General features: G+C 43.5%; 1 protein-coding gene across 9 annotated transcripts in view; it reads left to right on the top strand.

Annotated features, from left to right (window-relative positions):
• Positions 1 to 19,874, top strand: part of micu3b (mitochondrial calcium uptake family, member 3b) — a 43,616-nt gene extending 23,742 nt beyond the window's left edge. For 2 of the 9 annotated variants that reach the window (XM_054738266.2, XM_015946331.3), the window contains 11 exons: positions 403 to 450; positions 541 to 623; positions 707 to 778; positions 6,185 to 6,226; positions 10,117 to 10,212; positions 10,631 to 10,719; positions 10,835 to 11,006; positions 15,364 to 15,472; positions 17,074 to 17,231; positions 17,377 to 17,445; positions 19,625 to 19,874. In XM_054738266.2, coding sequence (XP_054594241.1) covers positions 403 to 450; positions 541 to 623; positions 707 to 778; positions 6,185 to 6,226; positions 10,117 to 10,212; positions 10,631 to 10,719; positions 10,835 to 11,006; positions 15,364 to 15,472; positions 17,074 to 17,231; positions 17,377 to 17,445 — 938 coding nt within the window. In that variant the 3' untranslated portion in view covers positions 19,625 to 19,874. Of the gene's footprint in view, positions 1 to 402; positions 451 to 540; positions 624 to 706; positions 779 to 6,184; positions 6,227 to 10,116; positions 10,213 to 10,630; positions 10,720 to 10,834; positions 11,007 to 15,363; positions 15,473 to 17,073; positions 17,232 to 17,376; positions 17,446 to 19,294; positions 19,370 to 19,624 lie in introns of all 9 variants that reach the window. The other 7 variants (XR_001571893.3, XM_054738263.2, XM_070549882.1 and 4 more) reach the window with 7 other exon arrangements.
• Positions 19,875 to 24,252: the final 4,378 nt, after the last annotated feature.

Here is a 24,252-nt window from a genome sequence, read left to right as displayed (position 1 = left end):
ACACAAAACGCAATTCGGCCATTCTCAATCAGTGACAGATTACTTGGGAATGTATTACACCTTGTTACCCAAGCACGATCAGAAGCCACGGGCCTTAAATTTGTTTGGGTTTGTGTCCAGATAGGTCAGCTCGGTTGTAAAGCTGCTGTTTGTGTGAGTGGAACACCAAGCACGAAGTAAAAAGGCACCTTTTAAGATGTTATCAGCGAGCACCAGAAGATTACTAATGTCTGGAGGCATGCCCCGGTTCTTAGGACGGCTTATTCATCTCGACAGCGTGACTTTGAACATCTGTAAACACCTTGAGCTAGCTGGCTAATTCCATTTGATGCCATTGTGAGAGCAAAAAGGAACATTTTGGTTTTTGTTTCTCACCTCGACTCGTGTTTCTCTTTGTTCCAGGTGTCATCAGTTACACAGAGTACCTCTTCCTGCTCTGCATTTTAACAAGTCAGTGTTTTCTTGATCTAAATCCAGGAAAGTTTCTTCAAAAATCCTTAATAAATAAAAGAGTTACTTCACCTTCTGGTTCGGTTGCAGAGCCTCATGCAGGCTTCCGGATCGCTTTCAACATGTTTGATGCAGACGGGAATGAAATGGTGGACAAACGGGAGTTCTTGGTGGTATGATCCTCGTTGTTGTTATTATCAGACACGAACATCAATAAGTAATGGATGTGTCATCGTCTCCATATTTTTTCTTGTAGCTGGAAGAAATCTTTAGAAAGAAAAAGGACAGAAAAGAAGTTGCAGAGGACGTTGAAAGACTGGACCAACACGTGAGTTTAAAAAGATTTTGTTTCACTTGCCTTTGATTAGCACTACGATCCCTGCATCATTCAGACTAAAAGTACTGTATTTAAATGTAGTTTAAAGTGTAATTTAAAAATGTTATTTCACACTTTTACCACGACAAAATCGTCCTCTGATGAATTTCCTGTTCCTTTTGGGTGCAGCGACCTTTATGCTAATGTTTATTTGGCAGAAGCTTTTATCCAAAGCGATGTACAATTGTTAACCTATAGGGCATGTTGTGATCTGTGGGGAAACCGGAGTACCCGGAGGAAACCCACAAATGCACGGGGAGAACACGCAACTCTACACAGAACGGCCGCAGCTGAGTTTTGAACCTGCAACCTTCTTGCTGCGAGGCAACAGTGCCAACAACTGCTCCACCACGCATCCCACATACCATAGGCTGTATCTGGTGCATACGCACTGGACTGCAGAGGTATTGTGACTGGCTGCAAGAACAGGTGCAGAAAACTGTCAGGGTCAGGGCAGAGTCTCAGCTCAGGTCAGGACAGAACCGGAAATTCTCCACAGTTCACCGTCCTCTGTTGTTGTAGAGCAGTCGAGTACACCTCGTGGAGTTTTGTTATTATGAACAATCGGAAAATGCTGGAATATGGCATCAGAGACGCCTGGGGCACACCGGAGACAGATGCGCCGCGCTGCGGTTTTGAGAAGTCAAGTGGTTACACAGGACGCGCCTCGCCGCTGAGCGCTTCATGGAAAGTCGTGCGATAGTCACAACATCACGCGGGACTTGAAAATAGGAATCGGGAAGTGACTCTATTGTTTATACGTGATCAGACTTCATTAAAAATGGGAAAGTATGTTATTTATTAGAATATTTTAAGATTCATAGTACTTTAAAGGCCCAGTGTGTGATATTTTTACCAGTTTACTATCAATTCCTGTGTTTCCAGTTCACAAACGTGTCCTTTTTCACTAATATTTCTCACCAACATCAATTCTAAATATTCCCCTCAACTTGAAATTATACATTTTTAAATACGTAAACTGTGGTCGACGCTCCACGGTCATCCACCATGTTTAGGGACATACGAGCTCCACGTTACCCGTTTGGACTATGACTGTAACCTGAAAGAACCAGCAGAGGGCAGCAGTGCGCCATGGACACATGGAGTCTGCTAATTCAACTAAGGAATAGAAAAGAATAGCTACACCGTTGTTGTACTTGTTAGTTTGAACAAAAAAAACAATTTAAGTCAAGACACATAAAATTTGTCAGTTTCTCATCATGTCCAACACGAGGAAGCTGCATATTGTTGCATATTTGGGGCAGCAGTAGCTCAGGTGGTAGAGCGGGTTGCCTCATGATCGGAGGGTCGTGGGTTTGATTCCAGCTCCCGCCAGGGGTATCCTGCTGTTGTGTCCTTGGGCAAGACACTTCACCCAACTTGCCTGTGTTAGTGGTGGTCAGAGGGGCCGACGGCGCCGAATGGCAGCCTCGCCTCTGTCAGACCTCCCCAGGGCGGCTGTGGCTACAAGTAGCTTACCATCACTAGCAGTGTGTGAATGTGAGAGTGTGTGAAAGCGTCTTTGGGTGTCTAGAAAAGCGCTATATAAGTTCAATGCATTATTATTAATATTATTATTATATGTTAAGACCCCCGCCCGCTATTAGCTGGACGCCAGCCTCCAATTAGTGTCTCTGACTCCCAAACTCACCTCAAGTTGTTCATCTGTCTTCTCCTAGTGCCAGAACTCCCGATCCGGTCCCAACGTGTCCGCTCCCAAGTCCTTCTACTCAAGTCTCCTCTCTTCCCGCAGACTGCCGTCTCGCCCAACACGCTCGTCCGTTAGCCAGTGGCTAAATCAGCGTTGTTTACTTTATTCCCACAACACGTTACTAATGGCGATGTAGGCAGAATATTTCAGGGGAACACAATTTCTCACAACACCTGACCTCCCGGCTGACGTCACCCCTCCTCCGTGTGTGAATTCAAGAACAGAACTAGCTTGCTTCCTTCAGAACTGGTAGGTTGATAAAACAGTCATAGTCATAAATATTTTTTGAAAGAGGTCGAGTAGCTAGTTTTAAGCTTTGTGTGGGTTTCACTACACAGGTTGGAAATTGATTATACAGTCAAACTCATGAGTGGGCCTCCATAGATGCAATACTTTCTCTGAACTGCACGGTGCTAAAGAGTCACTTTTTTCATCATGATTTCAAACGATTTCACACACGGGGCCTTTAAAGTTATCAGAACTGCAGTTGGGTTTGTGCCGTAACGCCGTTCCGCGTCGCAGTGTCTGCATCTGTAAAGTACTCAACAATGTTGTAAACAGCCACGGCGATGCTTGAAATAGAGCTGGTGCCCTTCCTCAGCGCCTCGGCACGGCGCTTCTGGGACGTGGTGCGGCGCTCAAGGGGGCCCTCAAGGGGTGGCCAGGGGTGGCCATGGCCACCCCTTGAAAATTGCTGGCCCCTCCAGGAAAAGCCAGTGTTAATAAATCATATTAGTGTTCAGTGAAACCATATATTGATCTTGCTTATTCAAGACATAATCATAAAACAAAATCAAATATTACAATGAATGAGTAAAGAAATAATCAGAATAAAAAATACACATGTTTCTGCCATTTTAAAAAAGTTTTATCTCCATAGTTTTTTTTTTGTGAACACAGCAATGGGTGAATTAACCTTAAAAAATACATTTTTAAATTCAAATAGGGATAACATTTTAAATAACTGAAATGTATTTTTCTAAAATGTTTGTGTTTGTAAAATTTAAGTTAAATATTTTGGATACGTACTGTTATTTTAATAAAAACGAATAAAGGTGCAATGCAGCACATCGCCACAGGCTAAATTCAACCAGAGTTACCACAAGGGCCAATTTGGTATGCCACCCCAAAAATTTCTTTGGCCCCATCTGGCCACCCTTATCAAAAAATTTTTGGAGGCACCCCTGGTGGCGCTCCCCGTGAAGTCACTCTAATTTACTGTAATGGCTTCTATTCCAAATGACCAAACATTTCCAAACATCCGTGAAATTGATGATAATTTAGTACAGCTGCAAAGACGAGTAGATGACGTGAAATTTACGTTGCTTCTTACCAAGATGTGGAGATCTTGAAGCTATATTTTGAGGTCTAGGCCAGGCTTCTTTCAGATTTTTTGTTCAGTTGGTTTAGGACTCAGTGTTTGATGCTTTAGTGAAACTCCAGGGACACATTCCATATTAAAGGTAGCTCAGTCCTTCCTGTATCCTCTGTACTCACAGGGTGACCATAAGGATGTCGATGAAGCCCCGATTTTTGAGTTATTTTTTCCATCTAGAAATCCTTTGATCAGTGATAAATGAAGCTCTGCTCCCAGTACAGACTCGCCTCTAGTTCATCTGGAAATTCACCTGTGGTTTTGACTCGGTGGATTGTATCTAATGTTTTTGGGAGTTCAGTAGAAACACACGGGGATAGCAGCAGAAACAAAGTCTAAATATGTGCGGCTCAGTCTTGTGTGTGTTATTAGTAACGGTCGAGGTTCAGTAAAGAAGAATAGAAACTTTTATTAGGTGACACACCAGAAATGAAAATATGGTGCAAAAGTCCATTTATGTCAGTAATCCAGCTCAGACTGAGAGACCATCTAAAGGCCCAGGAACACTCTGCAGGTGTTCTGGATTCATTAGCCGATTAGAGTGCGACACTTTGAGCCTAGAATACTGGGCATATTCACAATATTCTAATTGAGATTTTGAATGTGGGGTTGTCATAAGCTGTAAGTCATCGCAGTTATAACAAATAAAGGCTTGAAACATCTGGATTAGCACAGAATGAGTGTCTCATATATTAGTTTCATCTTTAAGTTGAATAACTGAAATAAATGAACTTCTAATGTTTTAACTTCCAGCAGTACTTGGTTACCTTACTGAACCTTTCCTGCACTTCACTGGAGTAAATATCTTAGACGACTTTTCTACTCCTTACGTTTTAAAAATAGCCTTTTTAAATTGTGCCGTCGTGATAGATTCAGTTTGATTGTGGTTGGATAATAATTTTAAACATTTACTGTTCTCCCTGCTGGTGTGTACCAACCACACTTGGTTTATTTAATGTATTTGTGTTGCATTAATGTTCAACGAGCGTACAGTCAGCTGAAACAGGTAGGTAGTGTATCCCATATTACCTTAGTTACATAACATTACCGTCCTTATGGCCTTTAGTATACATGTTTTAGGGAGGTGTGGGTTTGGGTTGGTACTGTGGTTTGTCTTGAGCTTTCAATTGCTTTTTTTTTTTTACTTAAATTCATTTACTTTTATTCATTAAGTAGTTTTGAAACCAGTACTTTTTTACTTTTACTCGAGTAAAAGCTTTAATTGATGCTTCTACTAATGCAGAAGTCTTTTAAAACCCTGTATGTACCTCTACCCGAGTACTGAATGTAAATGCTTTTGACACTTCTGCAAAGAGATGAAGAAACCATGAACTATTTATACAGGGAGGACAAACGGCCAAGGCCGTATTAGTAGGTACAGGGTTGGATCCTGCAGCAGAAAAGGTGTTAGCATCTTGGAAGACGGCTAATGTGATGGACTCACTAGAGAAGCACTTTGCAGATTTCACTCCTGTTTTCAGCAGAATAGCTGCTGTAAATCTAGTCTACTTCTGGTTTTTACCAAGTTCTCAGCTCCAAAAGCAGAGCGACTCGGCGCCAAGGCCTCATGCTGCACGCAACAGATTCTTATTTGTTCTTATTTTTATGACATTTAATCTGAAAAATGTGATTAACTGAGAGGAAATAATCAAACACAGGTTTGCCCACGTTGCCTTATCTCAGTTAGTAATGTTACAAATGCTATATTAATTTATGAAGGCCACATTGTTTGTTACAGCGTGCAATCCTTGTCGTTAGTCAGAAAATAAACGAGTCAGCGCTAATAAAAAGTCACTTTAGAGAACACTTCTGAGTAATCCTGGCGAGAGAGCAGCGGCTGCACGGAGGTGATTGTGGTCATGCAGGGTAAAACATGCCTGAGGCTTTCATCTCCTTGGGCCTTCTTATGCTGCATGCAGGTGGATGTAAACAGTCGGGATGAACAAAGCGATAAGAGATACTCTTTGAGGTCTTATCGAGCAAAAACCACACGGAGGAGCTTATTCTGCCAAGACGAACGTTAGCATCTCTGGACAGTCTTGAATGGATCCCTACACCCGTATGAATATCAAACAGATCATCAGAAAGGGCACTCTAGATTCGGGAGCACGTCTCTGTTGTGTAACAAGGAGGAACACTCTGGGGTTTTTAGGCCTAAAAATGTCAGGACTAATCTGGGATGACGGCTAAAGTCGTGTCAAATCAACTTGGCGTCTTTGTAAACCCGACAAAGGCTCGTGAAGGTGAAGGTTTTCTCTGCTTTGTGTGTCAGAGCCTGCAGCTTTACGGCCAGCGCAGATCCCAGCCTCACATTGTACGTATTGTGCCTTTTCTCTGAATGCTTGTTGCGTGGCTTTTTGGAATGTGGTCTTCCTAGCATGAGTTAGCAACAGAAAACATGCTTGTGCTGTCTCTCAGGGGCCGACACCGCCTGCATTTGTTTCTGTCAACACCAGATAACCTCAGTCCCATTCGCTGACATTGAAACACATCACCTAGTACTTCAGATCTAGCTGGCGTATGGAGTGTGTGCGTGCATGTAGACGATGTACGTACTCGCCTTGTGACAACATTGAGCAAGAGGTTCCACTTTCAAAAGCTCTTAACGGAAAACTTGACATTCCCCCCCCCCCCCCCCCCCCCGACTCGTGTTTGTATTTTTACAGTTTCTTTGGGAGCAGAATTTGGGCTCGGGTTACCTTTTCAGGTGGGTTTGACCATGAAAATGCCAGTCAGGCAGGAGGAGAGGCACCGCTGAACGAAAAGCCTACAGCTAACAGAAGGGAGAGGCTGATTTGTTTGACGGCGTGTAGCTTTTGCTCCAATTCCTCCTACTTTATTGCAGGCGTCTTCCCAAAGTTCAAAAGTCAGATGCTTTTTATTTTGCTTTTAAGGAACACGTACTGTGACAGGCAGGCCTCCTGTGCTGCGGTTGGGTTTTCCCCAGCGTCTTCTAATTACAAGTGTTTCAGGATCTTTTCAAGGGATGAGGTGGGGAGCAGCACGGGGCGACGGGGACTTGTTCCGTAATTAGCTGTGGGATTCTGCCGTAAATTTCCCTCTCTGGTTAAAGAGACGAGTTTAATCAGATGTCTCGCACTGCGCCTCGGGCTTAAAAAGACTCTGACTATGAGCGTTTCTTAAAACCTTTTGAAGGATGTCTGAAGTTCCAACATCACCTTTTTAATAATCTAAGCGGAGACAAAATATAGTTTTGATGTAAATTAAATGTAAAGAGATGCAAAATCAGCAACAATGTTCATGCTGCTGCCAGTGGCTCATTGAGGTCACCATGGTAGGAGAAGAAAAGATCGTTTCTATAGCGCCTCCAGATGAAAATCACGAGGCGCTTCACAAAAACAAAGCATGTAAAATATAAAAAAGAATTTAGATAAAAATATATTTAAAACGAGCAAAAAAGTGACAATTGTGATTAAAAAATGTTAAGAAAGAGAGAGAGTGAACAGGAAAGAGGGAAATCAGTGGATCCTGAGGAAGGTGGAATTGAGCTCCGGACCCCACGTGACTCTGAGTTAGTGGACGCCATTTTGGCAGGAAAAAAAGCTAAACAAACACGGATGTAACCATGAACGTGAACGGGATCCGCTTGGATTTTACTTCGTCGGAGTTTACTTCACACTTTAAAACAGAAGAAATCGTTTTATATAGTCAGAAATTAAATAGACTAAACATCTCCGACCCTTACCGTGCCCCTGGGATACTTTTTAAAAACGCCAGAAGCTGTCGGAGCGGACTTCTTACCGGACCTGGCCGGGGAACCCCTTGGGAGTTACCCGGAGGAGCTGGCTCCGGCGGCTGGGGAGAGGGAAGTCTGGGCCTCTCGACTTAGGCTACTGCCCCCGCAACCCGACTCCGGATAAGCGGATGAAAATGGATGGATGGACGGACAAATAACAGATTTACATGTAAGTAGTTTAAATAGAGTGCTGTGCTGTTTGAATGTATAAACTGAACACCAAGAGAAATCACTAGTCTGATTTTTTTTCGTGAATAAGATAAATATGTCAGGCAGGAGCGTCTCAGGATCTGTCTGAGATCTGACTCGGTGAGACAGATAATAGCAATCCAAAGTGCTTTTTATGTGTGATCTGACAATTGATCAACCATTGCTTAAAAATTAAATACAGCTTAGCCGGTTGATTGCTGTGATCATAAAACACGGAAACGGCAGCACGCAGAACTCACGAGGCAACGTTTTACGGGATGTTTACTTGTTGCTATGAGTAATAAGACAGAAAAAGCCACGCCAAAATAAGTTTAGGAAGCCCACTAAGAATCGTAATAAAAGCATTTAAAATAAATACCATACACAGTTGAGGAAACGGTTTAAGTACCTGATATGAAGCGGTCGCTGCATAAGCGAAATCCTTTACTCTCGGGATCCCACAGCTTCATTTTAACCCGGTCACTAGCGCGTTTTATTACAATGCTCCAACGTTTGCGGCGCTCCGGATCTTGGGGAATCCTGTAGATGACTCATTCCTTACGTTGTCCGCGTCTGTTCTGCATCCTGGGGCACAACAGGAATCTACCATATTTCCCGTTTGATTGAGTTTTCTGACAATAACAAATAGTCCAGCTGCCGGCTTCTGCCTGCCAAGATGGCGCCGTTTCGATTTGAACTGTTGCCTGCCGGGAGAAGTGACGTCAACTCCCGGAGCTCTATAGGTGGGGAGAGCAGAATAAAGAGAGAGAGGTGAAGAAGGTCATACAAAAGCCAGCTTGAACAAGTGAGTCTTCAGCTGCTTTTTAAAGGAGACCACTGAGTCCACTGATCTCAGGCTCAGGGGGAGAGAGGTCCAGAGTCTGGGGGCCACAGCAGCAGATGATCTGTCACCTTTGACCTTTAGCCTGGTGCTGCACAACCAGTAGGCTTTGATCACTGGACCTCAGGGACCTGCTGGGGGTGTAGGGACTGAGAAGATCACCAATGTAAGATGGTGCTTGTCCATGTAAGGCCCTGTAGACCAGAACCAGGAGTAAACACACACCTGCCTCTCTCGCTCTCTGACAGCAGGAGCTGGGATTTAAAAGGAGGCTTCTGACAAACAACTGCTGTGTGAAAATGAAATGTGATGAAATAAAAGGGTTAGTCTCGTGCTTTAAGCCTCCGCTAACTCAGGAATTCATCTGCAGTCGAACTATCTGATTAACTGACACCAACCGTCGTGTGTGAATGTTACTTTGGAGGAGTCTCGCGACTCATCACTTCCTGTGAGGAGAATATTTTTATGTTACAGAAGTCTGAGGGTGCACTCTCTGCACTCTGGATGTTTACACGTGAAGCCCTGGGGATAACATGCACACCACATGTGAGACACGTGTCCGTACCAATTACCACGTGTGCAAACATGTCGACACATGTTCCGGACCTGCTCTCCCTTGTGAAGAACACGCCGAAGCCGTCGGATGTGGATGGAGGCGGGCTGGCGTTGCTGACAGACCTGTAAGGAGGTCTGATTAATGGCTGATGAATTAAAACGGGCATAAAAAGTGGAGCTCTGCTTGTCTGTGTTGCTTCTGAATGAGGTGACGTCCAGACTTTAGAGGCTGAAGTCTAACCCAACCACAGAGCAGCAGCATGTTTCATGCGATACCAATTACAACGTAGGATAACATCAATTAATTGTTGTTTCTACGCAGCTGTAGTTGCTCCACAGTGGCCGTGAAAGTAGAGGGAGTGAACTGTAATGGCGATAATGACCCGCTAATTTCACATGACTTCACCGGGAATAACAGAGTCTTTTTGCATCCCGGCAGCACACAAGCACAAAGGCTGAAAACAAGCCAGGAAAGGATCTAAATGTAACCTCGTCTCACAACAACGCTGCAGGTTATTTTTGATTTTGTGGGTAAAGTCCGCTAACCTGCACGTTTTGCACGTTTATGCTGCAGCTGCGCGTCAAATGGTGACATTAGCTGGATTAGGTGTCACAGAAGAAGTTCAGGCGTTGCATGCTTTGAGCATGTGTTATGCGCGTGCTGCCAAGAGGCTGCACGCATGGCTGCAGAACTGGGCCCAGCTGGTGTCAGCCCCACACCTTTCTCCTGTCCTCTATGCATGTCCTCATCTGTGTTTCTGCTGTTTGTCTCGTCCTCTCAGATCCTCCTTTCCTCTAACAACAGTAACACGTACACAGTCTCATTTGTCCTCTAACTGCTGTGCTTCAACTGCGATCACAGGTTCGTAAAGACGACAGTCGGCATGCGGCGACGCCGGGCATGTGGGGTGTTCTGAGACGTGGCACGGGTCGAGTTCTGTTTTCTGACCTCGCTGAGGTAGCCATGCTCTCTTTGAGACGCTTCCTCATTGAGCTAACCGACTCTGTAGCAGTTATTAAAGCCGCTGCTCCACAGAGGAGCACATGAATGAATGAACGGCTGTTTTCCAGCTGAACTGAGGTTTCCTCCAACAGAAGCAGCAGCGGGGGAATGTCTACTGATTCAGCCGCATCGCACGTGTTCGGATCAAGCAATGAACCATTAACTCTGAGCCATTATTCAGTAACACAAACTGGATGTTAGCCAACAGTAAATATGTGTACCTTGTTACTGTGAGACTGCTGTGTGAGAGACTTAACTTTCTAAAAGTTTGGCTTAAGCATTGCAGAAACCTTTGCTGTTTTGTTACAAAATATTACAAAAATCTTTCACGAAGCCTGAAGCCATCTGGAGTCGTGACTGTTTATTCTCTCAGCAGGTGGACGAGAAAGCAGAAACAACACTTCTGGTGCATTTCTTTGGGAAAAAGGGGAAAGCCGAGTTAAAGTTTGAGGATTTTTACAAGTAAGTTTCTTTGCGTTTCCAGTTGGATAATCGTCTGATCTTCACAGCACCCCGACCGTCCTACGGCTAAACCCGAAAGATGTTCTGTTGGCGACCGTCTTTGTCTGTCCTCCAGGTTCATGGACAACCTGCAGACTGAGTTACTTGAGATCGAGTTCCTCTCCTACTCAAAAGGCATGCCAACCATCAGTGAGGAAGACTTTGCTCGCATTCTTCTTCGCTACACAAACGTGGACGACGTTGGCGGGTATATGGAGAACGTTCGTCACAGCATACCAGATGAAAAGGTGGTCCGTTTGTTTTTATTCATTTGTCTTTAGATTCTTATTTTTGTTTAGTTCAGGGGTCTGCAAGTCGCGGCTCTGGAGCCAAAATGGCTCTTCGTGACAGTAGCCACATTCACATGCGCCAAATTTCCCCAATCCGATTCAAATCTTGGTTGATGGGAACTCTTGAAGCTCTGTTTACATGCACACTAGCTGAAATGATCCGATCATGCCGTGAGTTTATATGCACAAAGTATTCAATCAGATTAAATGGGTTGTTTTCTTTCCCGGAAAAAAAAAGTGTAAACAAACAACGATGAAACGAAATGAAAAATGTAAAAACGGATAAAACAATTCTTCCTCCATTCCTGATTCATTTAATCAGTTTAATGCTTTTATTTTGCTCACATAACGTTTTCTTCAGTGAACTATCGCAGATTATTACAGTTAACGTGTTTTTACACAGATAGTTGCCCAGAATATTTAAGCGAGGATGTTTTTAACTCAAACCGGGTCTGATTAACCCATGTTACCCGGTCCTCTTTACGAGCGCGTCTCCGTCCACCGGCTGCAGAAACAGCTGCTGTGTTCACAGAAACTGGGATCTGTGCTGCAAACGCAAAATGAAGCTGCGTGTTTCCAGCACACGCTTGAACACGTTTGTCGAATGATTTGTGCAATAATCAGATTTTTGTTTTACTTCCACAAAATGCAACCCCTGGATTAGATATTACAGAAACGGGGACGGCTTGCCATCGTATTTAAAAGCGGATGCTCGTTAATGAGGCCGCCGTTTCTTTAGTCAGGCTCACATGCACCGTGGGCATTATTTTACTCCTATAATCCGAATGGCTGTGTACATGCACGTCAGTCAGAATGATGATGGGAAAAACCGCCTCTGTCAGCAGGATTGAAATTTTCATTTCGATCACGCCGAATCGGATCAGAACATTCCGACTGACGTGTTTACATGCAGAACTTTTGATCTGATTGGGCGTTCAATCCGATTGTAAACGTGACTAGTGACTAGAAGTGATTAAAAAAACTTTAAAATACAGAAATGAGCGCCTTTATCCGTTTTTTAATAGAATAGTTGCATAAAATTTCCACAACAGAAGGGCACCAAATGTTCCAGTCACATTTTTAGATCAGTTAGTTTTTTAAAGGGCCCGATCATTAGGGCTGGGGGTAAACGATTATTTTTAAAACGATTATTCTGGCGATTATTTTATCGAATAGTCGACTATTCTAATGACTATTTAGAAAATTAATCTAATGATTATTTTTCTATTGCACAATTAACAAAAACCAGAAAATCTCAAATAAATTCCTCAAAAAAATTGATAAATTCTTACTGTAAGAGAATAAACACTACAGACCTTCCATTTTGTATAACACTGCGTTTATTGTGTTGGTTGGTTATGTTCTGGTGACGTGTAGAACTTGGGAGTGCAGGCTGCTGCCTGAGAGGTGGTAGAAGATGGAGTGTCTCCATGCTACTTTGTTTTGGTCACTTATGTGCGTGAGGCGAGTGGTCTTACGGGTTAAACCAAACTCAGGTGATATTTTACACTAAACCGAAAACCCACAACACTCTAAATGTAATAAAAGGGAGATCTGCACCACAAAAAAGATGAACTCTAAACCAAAACGTAACAGCTTATCCCAACGCAAGAAGCTGTTAGCGAAGATGCTAACAGTAGCTTTACCAACGTTAAGTTCAAGTTACCAAGTTTAAATAAACCAAAAACACCCAGCAGCAAACAGACCAGCACCGAGGAGAGACTGCTACCACCAAAACAGCTCTCCTCATGTCTGAAAGAAACTCCTTAATGAAGGGAGAAGCGCTCCCGGTGGTTTTCTACATCTGCAATAGACACGGAGCAGCGCATCTGACCCCGGAAGTTGTTGTCCGTTGCCGGGAGACGAAGGGGCAAAACAGGAAAATAATCTAGCAGTGGACGGACGTTGTTCCGGGTCTTCGGTATTTGGCGGAGATGTTAGTGAAGGCGGAGAAGAGGGCGAACTAGAGGAAAAACAGGCAGATTCCTCCTCTATTTACAAACTCCTGGGGATGCAACAAGTGGGCGCGGTGCGTCGACTTCCGGATCTGACGTCGACAAATTTTTAGAATCGAGCCGTCGACTTCGTCGAGGCTTCGCTACAGCCCTACCGATCATGCTGTTTTAAATCTCTGAGTGCTAAAGTAGGTACAGTATTTGATACAATCTTAGCGTTGGCGCTGTGGAGATGCCACTTTACCTTAACTTTTTCACTGCCATTGACGACTAAAGCATAGCATAGCATAGTTTATTTATATAGCATGTTTAAAATGCAGCATGGGAGCTGCCCAAAGTGCTGCACAGGCTAAAACAAAACACACCCATTACAAGGAGCTAAAACAAAGGATAAAAATCTCAATTAAAAGCAGAGAAAACATGAATAATAAGAGCACATTAAAACAATGACACAATAAAAAACTAAAACGAGTCACTGTCTAAAAGCCAAAGTGTAAAAGTGGGTCTTTAAACGAGATTTAAAAACCGCCAGAGATGGAGCCTGCCGAACTCCAATGGGCAGTGAGTTCCATAGCTTTGGGGCAGCATGGACAAATGCTCGTTCACCCCGCGATTTGAGCCTCATCCGCGGCGTGTGCAGCAGCAAAAGGTCAGCCGACCTCAACGAGCGGGTGGGCACATATGGAGTGAGAAGGGCAGGGAGGTAGGAAGGTGCCAGGTCACTGAGTGCTTTAAAAACAAAAGTCAGTAACTTAAACTGCACTCTGAAAATGACAGGGAGCCAGTGAAGATGTGCCAGGACAGGGGTAATGTGGCTACGTCGGTGTGTACCCGTCAAGAACCTGGCAGCAGCGTTCTGAACAACCTGCAGCCGTTATTTGCATTTTTTTACTGTGTGGGCGTCGGACGAGCCCCCGCACCGTGAGAACAAACATCCCAGCTCTAAAGCCGATCTTCATCCACATACGTCACGTGATCAGGAAGCAGAACATCCATGTGTTAGGAGATCCGTTTTGGGCCGCTGCTGTAAAAAAAGTGAGGCGCGAACCGGAAAAGCTTCTGCCGATCACAATTCAACAACGGATTTTGAAAGAACGGATAACGCTCGAAACGTGCGGATTCTTCCTGATGTAAGAGGTGAGTCTCCGCTTTGTTTTGGTTGTTTTGGCAACGGCATCATCCTAGCGCGCAACGTTCTGTGAGTCTTAAAAAAACAGTAAAAACGGTGAGAAACGCTGGCAGCGAACGAGTTAATATGAGTGATGTTTGTCAGCGTGTCTTTGTACCTGGAAATGAAATGGCCCGTTTCAGACAACCCCGCCTCCACCAGCCAGAGCTCCTCCCATTCATTGCGAAACCTACAAAGCGTCATGGGCCACAACGAAGCAACGAATGAGAAGAAAGCATCCTTGGAAACGGCGTGGGCACTCCGCCCACAGCTGTGCTGTATTGGGCTTGGTGGTCTAGCGGTTAAAGTGTCTGCCTTTCATCTTGTTTTGTAATGTCGTGACGCCGATTTGACTACCTGTGTTGCACATTTCATTTTTTAAAATATATTTTAGGAAGTAACACTTTAATCTGTGTTTATTTTGTTCAGTGTTTAAGGCCGTGTTTCCGTGGACAGGTGGGGGTATTTTACCCGGTTTCGCTCATCCCTTTGGTGATGTGAATTAGCTGTTGAGTGAAGCGGCTTTAATCTGTTCCTCCTCTTGGCGCGCTGACCTGCATGAAAAGGTGCCAGCAGCTCCTCAGCCGCCTCCAAGAGCCTGTTGCTAGATCTCCATTGATGATCAAGTGGGTCTCATCATTACGCTGAGCGATATTTTATTGTTCCCACATTGTTAAAACAGCAAAGTGTCACAGATTAGTCATTACTCCATTAAGGCGGCGTGTTTGTTCGCCCCCCCCCCCCCCCCCCCCCAGGCAAGAGGAGCAGCTCGTAGCAGCAGGACGGTTGAGTGGACATCAATGGGCTCAGTGTTTGAGTCATCAGCCGAGCCTGAGATGTTTGGGGATTCATCACTTTTTGTTTTTGTTTATTCAAGTATCAGGTTAATCTGTCTTAGAAAGGTCTGCTACCCCCTCCCCCCCGCTGACAGCTCAGCGTGTCCATACTGCACAGGGAAACTCCAGCAATGTATAGTTTGTGTGTTTGGGTGTGTTACCTGTCCGACGGAGACAAGCTCCCACACACACTCTGAAGGATTCCTCTGTGAGATGAAAGGACCCAGATTAAGTATTGTGTGAATTTTAGCACCGTTTGTAGCTGGAGTGTTGACACACGCAGCTCTTCTGCTGTTTGAGGCTCTAGATCAGCAGAATTCACCAATGAAACGTCTTTTATCTCTTCTTTTTCCCAGGGGATCACCTTTGAGGAGTTCAGATCCTTCTTTCAGTTCCTGAACAACCTGGAGGACTTCGCCATCGCCATGAAAATGTACAACTTTGCCCACCGCTCTGTTGGTCAAGGTAAAGAGCCACAGAACACTTTGATGTGAGACACTAGACAGCTCAGGAAGGGCAACACATTCAGTATTTTTTGTATATGGCTGAATACGCCATATTTGATACATTTTGTTTTTATAAATCAGTTTACTAAACTTCACCTGAACATCAGCAGACATCCCAACATTAAGGTATAACGTTGCCTGAAGGTAACTTAATCCTATTTATATTTATCCAGATAAACGGGCTGCTTAATTAAATCTAATGTGTTCTTTAGTTATTATTTTGTCTCCAAAAGATCACCAAAACCACTCTTAAAATGACTTAAAATGGCTTCCGAACAACATGCAATCTTGTGTTATGCAATGTCTAGAGATATTGATGGATAAGTCTGTCCATACACAGACGTATCCTGCTTGGACATGCAGGCTCTTCTCTGCTTTTTTAGCAGCACCCTCTGTCCATGTTTCCTTCATGCAACTGACAAGGGCCCGTTTAAATGCAAGAAAATTATGTTGATTTTTGATTTGATCTTCCCTTTCCAACAAGTGTAAGGAGGTGCCCCATTACCGTTAATAGCTCTAAGAAAATCTTATCAGATAATCTGTCTGTTTGTGGTGTGTTAAGAGTGCTCGGGTCTGTCTGGAAGCATCTCAGGACCACTGATCACACATCAGAGATTTGGATATTCGTGGTTGGTCACCTCAATAGAATATCTGCCAAGAAATCACGACGTAGTCATAAAAACACTACTTGGTGTGTGTGTGTGTGTGTGTGTGTGAATTTTTAGTTGCGGGCGATTAAAGAGAAAAAAAATAAAAAAGGTCAATCAAATTTTTATGTAATAGCGCCTTTTTGGCCCCCCGGAGCTTCCGTAGCGTTAGTTTCACATAACCGCGACAACAACGTCACAGCACACACACAACACAGCAACAGCAAGCGACTCCATGGCCACCGGTGTTCTGTTGTTTGGAACTGGTGTGGGTTTGCTGCGACGGACGTGGAGCGCGGCACTTTTATTCCAACAGCGTGTTCATTTCTTCATTATTCAGCTCAGAAATGAGGGTTACGTTTGTCTTGCTTGGGATTAAATAAAAAACAAAACAGGCTTTAAGGTGCCTTCCATTCGTATTTATTGCTGCTCTTAATAATTGAGGGGGTGAGAATCGGAAAAAAATCAAATCAAATAAAAAAATAAATAAAATCTGAGATTTTATTTTTAGGCCGTATCGCTCAGCCCTACTGGTGTTTAAATAGGCAGTTCAATCTACTGGACACAGGTTTTTATTTTATTTTTCCATAATAAAAATGTTTTTTATATATTTATTTGTTTATGCAGTCTTAGCCACCATGTTTGAAAGTTTACAAACAAACAAACAAACAAAAGGATTGTCTTTTTTCTAAAGGAGTTGGAAGAAGCCAACGCCTGTTAAATCCCACCCCAATAATGCTGAAAATTAAAATAACAAGATAATTTTGTTTTATTATTACTTTTGCAGCTTTTGTCGTGTTGCAGTTGACCCATCTGGGCCGCCGTAAAAAAACAGTGATTTGGTTTTAAATGTTGTCTCAGGAAATCTCTATGAAGTTTTAACAAAAACACAACAATCATGTCTGTCCTCTAGAGGAGTTCACCCGAGCGGTCCACGTGGCCACGGGCATCACGCTGAGCCGCCACTTGGTCAACACCGTCTTCAAGATCTTTGACGAGGATCACGACGGTAAACTGAGCCACAGAGAGTTTGTCGGAGTCATGAAGGACCGTCTGCACCGTGGAGGCGGGGTGAGATACCTGCCATGTTCCCCCTCCCTCCCATCCTCTGGTGTCTCCTTGCCTCATCAACCAGCTGTTGCCTCTACCGCCATCTAGTGGGACGAAATTAAGCTTTTTCATCTGAAGAAAGAATTTCCTCCTCTCACAATTTCAGGGCGCTCGAGGGGAGGAGAAATTCGTCTCTTTCAAGTCCTGCATGAAGAAGGAGTTGTCAAGCAAATAGGTACAAGTTCTCTCCTCTGTCTGCTTCAGGTTTGTGACACAAGGAACAAGAATCAAATTCAAACGCCTAAAGACGAGGATAAGGAGGTTTCCCCCGAGGGAGCGCTAGTGTGAGGCCCGAGCTCTTCTCCCCTGAAGCATTGAGTTACGCTGTAATATTAACGCCTGAACAGCTGCCACCGGATACCGGCTTAGGTGTGCACACATGAGCAGCGAGCGGCGCGGCTCTAAAGCTGTATAAGTGTTTCAAAGAGAGGGCACCTCCGAGGGGAGGGATTAATAATCTTACTCTTTAGAGAAGCACACTGGCTAAAGGTTTAATCTGTGTGTTTTTAACCAGAAACATTATTTAGGCTTCCAACATTTAAATCTGATTACTTTTAGATGTGAGTTAGTTAATTAATTGAAATGGCGACGCGAGGGCGTTTATTACAGTCCTTTTTTTAACCGTTTATCTTTTAAGTTTTTAACATGCATAAAATATCACTTTTATTTAATGTATGTTTTTTTTTACCTTTTAATGCTTAAAAAACTGTTTCTATTCTTAAATGTTTTTAAGTCATTTAAATAATTAAGTTGATCAGAATTGTTTCATGTGTATTTCATTTAAAGTCTCATTTTTTATTCATTACACACCTTTTAGATTAGATTAGATTAGATTAGATATCCTTTATTGTCATTAAATGATTGCACATTCAACGAAATTTCCTAGAGCTCCACATTAGGCATCCGCTAAAAATACTAAGAAAAATAGCTAAAACAAGTACAATATGCACCATGCAATAAAAAACAAAAACATTACAAAATACAATAAATAATATCAATAGGGTTGATTTTTCTGTCCATTCAGGGTTCTAACAGCCCAGGGAAAGAAACTCTTCCTCAGTCTGTCGGTCCTGCAGCTGAGGGATCTGAACCTTTTCCCAGAGGGCAGCATGGCAAAAAGGTAGTGGTTTGGGTGGTAAATGTCCCTGGAGATGGTCCTTGCTCTAGTGAGACACCTCTGCAGGGCGATAGTGTCCAAGGAGGGAAGGGTGCATCCAATCACCTTTTCCGCCGCTCTAATGACCCTCTGGTATCTGTTTTTATCAGCTACTGTGCACCCCGCGTACCACACAGGGATAGCGTAAGTCATCACGCTCTCAATGACTGCTCGATAAAAAGACACCAAGAGGTTGGTCTGCAGCCTGTTCCACTTCAGGACTCTCAGGAAGTGCAGCTGCTGTTGTGCTTTTTTGACCAAGGCAGTGGTATTGATTGTCCATGACAGATCCTCAGAGATGTAAATCCCGAGAAACTTAAAGGAGGGAACTCTCTCCACCTCAGCTCCTTTAATGCAGAGAGGGCGGGGGGCATCCTTACTCCTTCGGAAGTCAATAACCATCTCCTTGGTCTTGGTTAGACGGCGGGATGCCAAATTTACGGCAGTCCCGTTGATCCTCATGGTTTTCCTGTATAAATCTGTGGTAGTCATGATAAAAACAAACCTTCACGTCCCGCTCTAGGCAGCACATCAAGCCTTAAAGCTGATCGTTTTCACTTGAACTAAATGGTCAAATAAGCCTAAATACAGTAACTGGTGTGAGGAAGTGGATGAGAAGCGTTAAATAAAACTAGTGCATGTTAAAAAACAAGAACAAATCTTCATTTTCATATTTTAAGTTTGATGTTTAGAACTTTTTAGAGAATCATAACCCGTTCAACATTTTTATTCTATTCTATTCATGTTGTTTATTTTTTTCCTTCCTATAATAAAACCCAGTGAAACCTCCACATGTCCTCCGTTACCTTAGAGCTCCAATAGATCTGTGTTTGAACTTGTTTACACGTTTTTCTGATTCACTTGGCAGAAAGGTTCAGAGTCCCCTCTCGTCCCAAACAAGCTGACAGATTTTGAACCTGATTGTTCAGTTTTCATGCTGCAGGTGTGTAACCCGACACCAAATCAGTTTATAGTAAATGTTAATGAAATACGCTTTATTCTATTTTATAGGTCATTTAACAATAAAAAAATGAAAACCCTAATGAGAGATATGTCTCTTTGGTCTGTGATCTTCAGACTTTTAGACGCCTCCTGTTTAGCTCTAGTTTTGTAGTTTTTGCTTGTTGCTGAATGAGGTGCTGCACTCCAGAAAGCTGCTGAGTCTGACCAGGATTTGACTCCTCTAATCGGTCACCAGGTGAAGATGCCGGCGCCGCTGCACGTTCTACTGTCTGGATCAGCTGTGCCTTCACCCTTCTCCATGCCCGATGGGTTCATGCATGCTGCAGCATCTCCGACCACGGGAGGAAACGGGCAGAACGACCAGATGCTGAGATGGAAAACGACTTCAAAGGGTCAAAGAAAACCCGCCTGCTCAGTTTTGCTGAACTCTACTTGCACTAAATAGAGTTGACATGATTATTTGTAGGGGAGGGTGTTTATTTATTTATTTATTTCTGTTCTTGCTCGTGCAGATGTATCCTGGTGAGGAAGATTCATGCATTGTCCTATAGCTGTTTATTCCCTACCCTGCAGGCTTGCATTTGTCCGATTTTCCTGGTTCTGGTTCTGTTCAGGAGAATTCTCTCCTTCTTTGTCCTTTAGTGGGTTCTGCAGCCCCCTGCTCAGATCAACATGCAACAGCACCCCACCCCTCCTCCCGTTCCCTCCGGTTCGCTGCAGCTGAGCTCGTCCAGGACCAGCGGGCCTGAACCCACTCGGTCTGACTGTGGGTGTCTCACTGTTTAACCACAGGCAGCTGACAGCGTTAATCATTTCTGACCTCTTTACAAATAAATGTGCAGAAATACTGAAGCCATAAGCGAAGACTCGGCTCGGAGAATCTCTGGTTGTGAAGAAACGGCTGTAAAGTGATCTCTGACAGGAACTCCGGTTATTCTGGGTTATTTATTCTTTATTGTTCTATTAGATCAGACTGGGACTGTTACACTTGCTTTGAGTTATGAAAATGTGGTTTAATAAAGGTCAAGTATTTGGATTCTTGGTTATGAATTGTTGCTTTACACACATTTGTTTTGTGGTGCAGCTGTAATCAGCTTTGGATGCTAAAAATGGACGTTTATTTCCTTCAGTGTTTACGTACGACCAGTGCTGAGCTGTTTCAGCCTCAACCCGAAGGCTAATCATTAACATTATTAATCCTAAGAAACCTGGAGCTGTGTGGGAGTTTGCAAGCCAGATCGGGGAGTAAAAAAAATCCTTAAATGATTAATTCAGCAGGGTGATGATTTGCCCGCGGTCTAATACTGCACTTAGTGGTGGAACATAAGATGGTGCAGAAGATCCCAGCTTGATTCAGTCCCACAGAAACGTTCTTTATTTTGGTGAAATGAACCTGTCGTTCGTCCGTTTTTATTCAAGTTTTGCTCTGTAGAGGATCACAGGAGCCTTTCACAGCAAGATAACCATGCTTTTATGTGATCCCGCCCTTCCGACAATCTTGGATGCCTGGATTACCGTAATGACTAAAGATAATCTTATCAGATATTTCTGCTATGTGTGGTGTGTCAAGAGTTCTTTGTTCAGCTCCGAAGCAGAATGGCTCTGATCATAAATAGATAACTGATTACTATCACTTTTTATATTAATGAATTAATTAATTAGTTTATGTGTTCTTTTTTTTAACGTGCTATTTTTAAACTGAGTTTTTTTTTTTTTACCAAAGATTTATGATCAACATTATTTTAAAATCTATGTAACTTTTTATATTACAATTCTCATTTTAGCTCTTATGATTTTATATTTTAATCTTAATTTAACTTTTTTCCAGTGTTTCCTCTGTGGGTGCCCTCTGCCCTGGGGGCGGTGGTCGGCTGTGGCGGCCTGGGTGCTTTCCAGGTGTACCTGGGTGCAGGTGGGGATCTCCGCCCTCCCTGCCGTGGGCGCCCTGTGTCAGTGCCTCGGCTGCTTCTGTGGATCTGCTGCTGTCGGGGCGGATGGCTCCCCTGATGGCGTTTCCTTATCTTAGCTGGTCTGGCTCATCTGATGTCAGTCCATCGTGTTTTTAAAATTCTGGGGATGGGGAGAATGTGGGCATGCGGGGCCTTTTAAATTTGTTAAGCACTTTGAGTTGCATGCACTGTATAAATAAAGTTTGACTGAGGTGATATTCCACATATTGGATTGTCTTGGTTCGATATCAAGGAAGAACAAGCGCGCTGACTGAATGTGAAGTGTAGCCAATCAGAACCCGAGTCGACAGGCATCCCCGTTCCCCCCCAACCAGCACTAGCAGGCAAGGATGTCTTGCCCAAGGACACAATGACTGACAGAGATGGAGTCTGGGTTGGAGCCAGCAACCCACCAGTTGGGGTGAACCCTTAAAGGCTAGTTCATGCGTCTGAGTCAGTTCCACGAGGGAGAGACGCACACGCGGATGTTTTGCCTTTGACTTCTCTGTCACCTGGGGAGTGTTGCAAAGCAACAAAAGGTTTTTTGTATTTTAGAGATTTTTTCAACACGAGTGTCTCTCATTCTCCACCTCTTCAAGTGCTCGCCATCTCTAAACCCACATTTCTTGTCATTTCTGTCCACTAATAAGGGGACCAGAACTGGGGCCAGTGAACTTGATGGTTTTATTTGAACAGATTTGACTCCACTCCCCCACCCACAGCTGCAACAGGTTCCACCCGCTCCACCTCCACTCAGCCAGCCAATCTCCCCCCACCTCCAAATTTCACACCATTCAACGTCTCCCCCCCCCCCCCACCACCACCACCACCAACCCTCCTCAGCACCACTCACCCCCTGTTTCAGTTACATCGGACCAGGTGAGGAGAGAACTGATGAGAGTACTGAAGTGCAAGAAAGCTGCAGGACCTGATGGGATCAGCCTCAGACTGTGCTGACCAGCTTTGTGAAGTGGTTATGTTCAACTTGAGCCTTCGGTTGGAGCAGGACCCCATCCAGTGGAAGACCGTGGTTCCAGTTCCCAAAACATCACATCCCAAGGAACCAGACCAGTCGCCTTGACCTCCCATCTGATGAAGACTATGGAGAGACTCATCCTCACCCATCTACGTTCAGTAGTGACCCTGGAAATAGTCCTACTGCAATTTGCATATAAACCAAACATGGAGGTGGAGGACGCACTCATCAACCTGCAGCACCGGGCTCTGACTCGCCTTGAGATGGATAAAAAGCACTGTGCGAATCATGTTCTTTGACTTCTTACGTGCCTTCTGCGCAGGGGCGGTTCTAGGCCAAATTTTCCAGGGGGGCCACAGTGGGGCCAATATTTTTTTCATGGGGACGCAAGAAAAAAAAGGGGAAATATTAGGGCACTATCAAAAATCTTTTTTGTCTTCGCCATATGACTAATTTTGTGTTTGTGCACAATTTTGCCAAAGGAAATTTATTGATGTCAGGAAAATAAACTGTATTGCTTACCACCCCAACACAAAAGTCAATCAGCCTACTTAAGGTCTTATTACTTCATCATGATACGTTTCACTTTTTTTTTAAATACAGAAAATGATTTAGATTGTTTTATTTCACCGTTGAGTCTATTCCACAAACAGACACCTTTCACTGAGATACATCTTTCCATTATCGCTGTTCGGATTCTTGTTTTTTTTAAAATATCAGTTCCTTTTAGATTATAATTACTTTCTCTTTTTACAAATTTCTTTTGAATATTTATTGGTAGAATTCCTTTATGTGCTTTGTACATAAGTTTAAACAAGTTATATTCTACTAGTTTGTCAAATTTCATGAGGTCTAGTTGTGAAAACATCGGATCAGTACGATCCCTGTATCCACTTCCACTAATAACTCTCACGCTCTTTTCTGTAACAGAAAAATTGAATGTATATATTTTTTAGGTACTTCCCCATACTTCCATACAATATGTCAGATATGGAAGAATTATCGAGTAGTACAGAATATGCAAAGCTTTTATGTTCAACCATTCCTTCGTCTTATTTAGTACTGCAATAGCTCGAGATATTTTAATTTTAATACAATTTATGTGAGACCTCCATGATAAAGTGTTCGTCAATAACACCTGAAAACTTAACTTCTTTTACTCTTTCTATCTCAATTCTTTCAACATTTATTGATGCATCTGCACTTTTTTTACAACTAAAAATAAGATAAGAATAACTTTATTTATCCCGAGGGAAGTTGTTGTGTCGTGTACGTGCTCAAAGCAGTAGGAGAGGCAAAGGAACAGGTGAAACAGATATAAGATATACGATATATACAGTAAAAATAGTGTACAGTAGTATACAATAGGATAGTGCAAGAGAAATACTCAGATAGCTCAACAAATAAAATACATGACTGTATCCTGGTGAATAAGTAATGAAGCTATCGGTGCAGGCGATGTTCGAAAATGATCAGAGTATTGTGCAATAGAATTAAGGGTAGTAGCAGCATATGATATGATGGAGGGATGCAAACATATTTCCAATAAGAACTCTTGGGTAATATTGCACGGTCTGGGAGGGAACAGAGTAACCTAGGTAACAGTATCAGGAGAATCACCTACAGGGTGAGGAAGAGTTAAACAATCCTGTTGCCACCGGTACGAAGGATTTCCTGTGGCGGTCAGTTCTGCATTTCGGGGCAATGAGTCTTTTGCTGCGTGTGCTTCGGTGGTCCATCATGTGGGCGTGCATGGGGTGGGAGGGGTTGTCCAAGATAGAGAGAAGCTTTTTTAGCATTCTCCTCTCAGACACCTCCTCCAGGTTCTCAAGTCTGACACCCAGGACAGAACCAGCCTTCCTAATCAGCTTGTTCAGCCGGTTGGCATCAGCTATCTTCACCCCACTGCCCCAGCGCACAGCTGCAAAGAACACGACA

The sequence above is a fragment of the Nothobranchius furzeri genome, chromosome 1, assembly GCF_043380555.1.
Source record: "Nothobranchius furzeri strain GRZ-AD chromosome 1, NfurGRZ-RIMD1, whole genome shotgun sequence".
Classification (NCBI taxonomy): domain Eukaryota; kingdom Metazoa; phylum Chordata; class Actinopteri; order Cyprinodontiformes; family Nothobranchiidae; genus Nothobranchius; species Nothobranchius furzeri.
This window is presented reverse-complemented; position numbering and strand designations above follow the sequence as displayed.